General features: G+C 31.9%; 1 protein-coding gene across 1 annotated transcript in view; it reads right to left on the bottom strand.

Annotated features, from left to right (window-relative positions):
* Positions 1–274: 274 nt before the first annotated feature.
* The window catches only part of GEN1 (GEN1, Holliday junction 5' flap endonuclease), a 29,322-nt gene continuing 24,068 nt past the window's right edge, over positions 275–5,528 (bottom strand). The window contains exons 12-14 of the mRNA XM_008057487.1: positions 4,023–4,084; positions 2,124–2,267; positions 275–1,626 (exon numbers count right to left, since the gene is read on the bottom strand). Coding sequence (XP_008055678.1) covers positions 275–1,626; positions 2,124–2,267; positions 4,023–4,084 — 1,558 coding nt within the window. The remainder of the gene's footprint in view (positions 1,627–2,123; positions 2,268–4,022; positions 4,085–5,528) is intronic.

The raw sequence follows: 5,528 nt of genomic DNA, 5'->3' as shown, positions 1-5,528 counted from the left end.
AGTACTAACACTTTAAAACTAAAGATTAATCAATAAAGATATAAGAAATGCCAAAAAATGTTTCAAGAATATACATTATCTGAAGTTTTCACCACAGAGGATCATCTTTTAAAAGTAGTTTTCAATAACATTTTAAATTACAATTTGATTAAAATGACAAATGTTTCAGAACATATATAACCGCATTAAATTTTTTCTAGCAAACATTAGGCATCTTCTCCCTGCCTCTGCTAATGCTGGCAGTACTAGAACAAGTAAGTTATATTTCAGCGTTTTAAATTTCATTCCAAGTGCTTTGGAACCTTAGTTTTAACCTCTGGGATAAAGGAAGGGGACTATCCAAACAAGTACCAGAGTCATCTTCTTTCTTATGACATTGTAGAAAACTCAGAGAACTTTTTGCTGCAACTGGAAAACAATTTTCTTCATTTCCAGCTGTTTTATAAGACCTTACATAGTGTTCAGTCTCCTTAATATGTATTTTGGGGCTATTCAATTTGTTGTGGTCACTTTCTTTGAATTGGGCTGGATTATGCTTCTGAGAATGATGTTTGAGTTTTTGAGTTGTTTTCTTAGCCTTCCCAAACACTGGAGTACTTTCTTCATCAGAGGAATGTCTGTCATGGCAAACGCTCTTCTTCATTACAATTATCTGAGTGGTTTGTGTATTAATTTTTTTACTATGCTCTAAAGCAGTATTTGGTGGCTCAACACCAACACTGGAGGTCTTTACAACTGGGTTATTGACAAAATAAGGTACAGAAGTACTGACTTTATGGTTTTCTTGAAGCAGCTGGTCTCTTTTTAGAGCTTTGGAGTTTCTGGATTCATTTTTCAAGTAAGTTCCTGAGAAATCCTTTGAAAGATGTGACAGACAGTCAGAACTACTGTTACCAGTACAAGATTCTTTTACTCTAGATATGGACAAAGTTTTCAGGTCAACTTCTGACTGTTGACCTGACTTATTATGCTGAGAATGTGATGATTTTATATATATTCGTTCTTTTAAAGGCAAATCCTGAAGACATAAATCAGTAATGCCAGAAAGTAGATGCTCTTCAGGACTAATCTTATGGAGATCCTTGTCTAACACTCTATTGATGTTTGTGATGCAACTTTGTGAATCATGTGACAATTGTTCTGGGATATTTTTAAAACTAAAGGGGATGGATGATACCTCTGATTCAAGTTCTAATCTTAAATCATGAGATAAATTGTTTCGTTGAATAGATGGAGAATTACTAAAAGAAGTACTCTCCCAGTCAATGGTGCTCAAGTGTAGATCAGCAATCACAGACATGTTATGAGATAAAGTACTGGGTTGATTAGATTCTGAAATTATAGACTTATTGACAGCTTTAATTTGCTGTAAAGCCAAAGGTCTTGGAGAAGACATGAACTGTTCTTGTGTATTCAAACAGGGGATTTCTTCAGGTAAAATCAAGCTATTCAGTAAGGCAGAAATAGATTCCTGTGGTAATGCTGAATCAGGAGAAATTTCTAAATTTAACTTGGAATTCTGCTTAGGGAAGATTTCACACGAGGGTTTTAAAGTCATATGAGACTGAAAGCTCATTACATCATCTGATTCTGGCAAATTGTTTCCTTTAGGCTTGATTTTTATATCTGAAAATAAAAAAAAAATTATAATTAACATCTATTTTACTTTCCTTAACTAGGGTAAAAAATAAACTTAAGAGTTCACATTGGAAATCTATATAAGCAGTTTTTATCTTTTTTTTGTCTCAGTGCCTTCCTAGATATATTATAAAATATTTTCCTCTAGAAATAATGTTATAATTGAGTTGGTTTCCTCACCAAGTTCTGGGAAATAAAGAAAATGTATTATAAACCCTTGTTATATATATGTTATACACAGTAGTTTCTAAATAATTGATTAGTATAATTACTATTAACAAGTTAGTAGACAGAGAAAAATAGCTTCCTCTTGGCTCTTAAACTTTAAAAGAAAATATGTGAAGACAAAGAAGCAAGAGTACAATTCTTATTCTTGATTGAACAAAACTGTGAGTAAAATTTAGACAAAACAGATTCAAATAGAACAGGTGGCTCTTCTACAACATTTGTATGTGGCATAAATAGCTATCAAACCTGACACTTACTTTTTTGTTTCTTCTCTTTAATTTCTAACTTCTGTTTCTGGTAAACAGCAACAATCTCGGGATAGGCTACTTCAAACAATGATTCTTCTTCGATTGTTAGTAGAGCCAATTTACCATCTTGCTTATCTTCTATAGCATAATGTTCTGAAAGATTAAAAAAACAGCAAAGCAGCCTTAATTACAGATTTTAAAAAATTCAATCTTTTCTGGTTAAGTTTATCAGGTAAACTAAGTCACCCACAAATAGAAAATTCATTGCAAATCTTGCTTTATAACATTTCTATTCTAATAAGCTGTAGATACTAGTACAGAATTTATTTTCTTTTGCCTGGCAAGAATAGGAAGGAGATTCTTTTTAAATTAGAACTTTAAATTCTCTTGCTTCAGAGATGGAAGCAGACAAGATAGGTTATGTGTTCAGGTGATATGGCCATAGACAAAAAATATTACTATTTTTCAGATTGTTGTTTCTGAGGTTATCAATCTCTTAAACCTAGTCTTACTGGGTTTTACAAGCAGCAGCTGATAAATAAAAACCATAAAAAAGGACAAAATTATGAACTTTGCAGCAACTTGGATGGACTTGGAGTCTATAATACTGAGTAATCTATCACTGAAACAAAGAACTGAGTACCATATGTTCTCAGACATAAGCGGAACTTGAACAAGTATCATAATACTATAAAAAAGGGATTGGCAGTAGTAGAAAACTGCCAGGGGTAGGGGGGTGGGATTGGCAGTAGTGAGAAACTACCAGGGGATAGGGGAACACCTAATCAATAAGAGTACCTGTATAATGAACATTTGTATACCTAACTTAAATTGTACACCATACCTTTAAATAAAACAAATACCTTTAAATAAAAAAAATAAAACAACAAAAATTAGTTTTAAAAAAGAGAATGTTTATATGTAAATATAGATTGGATTATTGTGCTTATTCTATATGTGGGTCAAACTATATATAAGCCAAATTATAATAAAAATATTGGTAAGCTTAAAGCATAAATTTTAAAAAATAGGTGATCTTAAAGTATTTCTTAGTTAAAGTAGCTTGGGGGTACATTTTCTCCCTTAAAAGACAGCTCCATAAGGATGAGTGATAGTGTGTATTCGATTCTTAATTCTACATGAGATACACTTTCAAACTGGGTTAACATCATTTTCTTTTTTGAAAATGTACCAATTGGTGGAATTGTTCCTAAACAGTTTTCAAAATTCTTCAGACTTCTATCATCCCATTAATGCTTAGAATTATTTATCTAATTTTTTATAATTTCATTCTTCAGTTATCTACAGCTTAGACTTTCATTGAACAAATCTATTCTCTTACTTATTCGAATATAATCAATCATACAATCTAATTTCAAAGCCAAATAAAAATCAACTTGGAACAATTTTCCACTTTAAATTATCTGTGCTTTACCTGTCTCCAGTTTGGGAGCTAATTCAGAGTAGTACATTATGTCTTTCTAACAAGTATAAGAATAATTGGAAAATTATAAATTTCCATGAAAACTAAACAGAGTAAAGAAAGAAGAAAATGTATACTCCAGTTGCTAGTCAGCAATCTCAATTTCTTCAGATACAGCTATACATGAAATCCAATAACAAGTAGCATTTCCTTGATAAATATAAATCAAAACTATTTTGGTATTATTTTTTAAACATTAGAAAATAAATGTCAAAATAAAACATTAAATAAAATCATTTAAAGTTGATCATACTATTTATCAAAGTCTAATTAAAATAACATAGGCAAATTATAAAATTAATCCATGGTGCATGTGATACATTTTGTCTTTTACACACACACACACACACACACACACACACATTTACTATACATATATAGTCATATGTTACAAGTTAAACATTTTGCTTAAAGTGAATACATACCAGGCTTTTCCCATTCTACTTCAAAGCAATGAACTCCATTTTTGATTCTAGTCTTAACAATTCTGAAAAACAAATTCATCTAATGAGGGTTGTTTTAAAAATCTCCTAAGGAATCACTGCCTGGCTATTCTTTTTTAATTTTATTATTATTTTTTATTTTTAAAATGTGGGGTATAATTCAGGATTAGGTATACAAGTAATCATTGTATAGGTAAAGCTTGAGGCTCCCTTTGGTTCTCACTTTGCATGGTTTGAGATCAAGTACCCTTATTGATGTTGTGTCCTTCCCACTCCGGCAGTATCTTGCTACTGCCAATCCCTGTCTTACAGTATTATGGCAAATGTTCAGGGTCCACTTATGAGTGAGAACATGTGATATGTTCTTTGTTTCTCTGACAGAGTATGATAGACTATAAATCCATCCAAGTTGCTGCGAAATCCATGTTTGTCCTTCTTTATGGCTGTGTAATTTTCCATTATGTATATGTACCACATTTTAAAAATCTAGCCCAGTTTCAACGGGCAGCATGGTTGGTTCCATGTTTTCGCTATTGTGAATAATGCTGCAATAAATCTGCATGTGTAGATATCTTTTTGGTAGAAAGATTTGAGTTCCTTCAGGTATACTCCCAGTAAGGGGATTACTGGGTCAGATGGAAAGTCAATGTCTAGTTCTTTTAGAAATTACCATACTGTTTTCCAAAGAGGTCACACTAGTTTGCATTCCCACCAGCAATACAGAAGCGTTCTCTCTTCTCCACATCCTTGCCAGCATCTGTTATTGTTTCTTTTAATAATGATGGCCATTCTTACTGGGGTTAAGTGGTGTCTCAATTTGGTTTTGATTTGCAATTCTCTAATGATTAATGAGGCTGAACACGTTTTCATGTGTCTGTTGGCTGCCCGTACATATTCTTTTGACTAATTTATTAATTTATTTGATTGTTAGATACATAGAGTTTATAACTGTTAGATCTTCTCAGTAGATTTTTCCTTCCTTTATTATACAGTGTTTCTCTATGATTTTTGTTTTAAGGTCTATTTTGTAATATTACTTTGGTAAGTACAGCAGTATTTGCCTACTAATTCCTCTCAAATTTCTTTATTTTCAAATTTTGTGTGGTATTATTCCACAGATGCCTTGCAAGCAGAATATTGCTGAATTTTATTGACTTATCTAATATAATCTTTTAATAGATAAGCTTAATCTACTATTTTTATATAGGTGGACTCATCTGTGTATCTTATTTTCTATTACTAGCCTCTTGGCTACCTCTCTTCCCCATGTCTCCTTTCTATATTTCTTTGGTTCAACAGTTTTATTTTCCCATTTTAATTGTTCCAGTTGGGAAGACAGAGATTGTAAGAGATTGTATCTCTAATAGGTACTCTTAAGTGTTTAAATGCATCATTCCATTATCTTCTGGCATATATATATATATATATATGTATGCGTGTGTGTGTATGTGTGTGTGTGTGTGTGTGTGTGTGTGTGTAATACACAAA

The sequence above is a fragment of the Carlito syrichta genome, unplaced genomic scaffold, assembly GCF_000164805.1.
Source record: "Carlito syrichta isolate Samal-C Ts95f unplaced genomic scaffold, Tarsius_syrichta-2.0.1 Scaffold303031, whole genome shotgun sequence".
Classification (NCBI taxonomy): Eukaryota; Metazoa; Chordata; class Mammalia; order Primates; family Tarsiidae; genus Carlito; species Carlito syrichta.
Note: the sequence above shows the minus strand (reverse complement) of the source record. Positions and strands in the feature narration are given on the sequence as shown.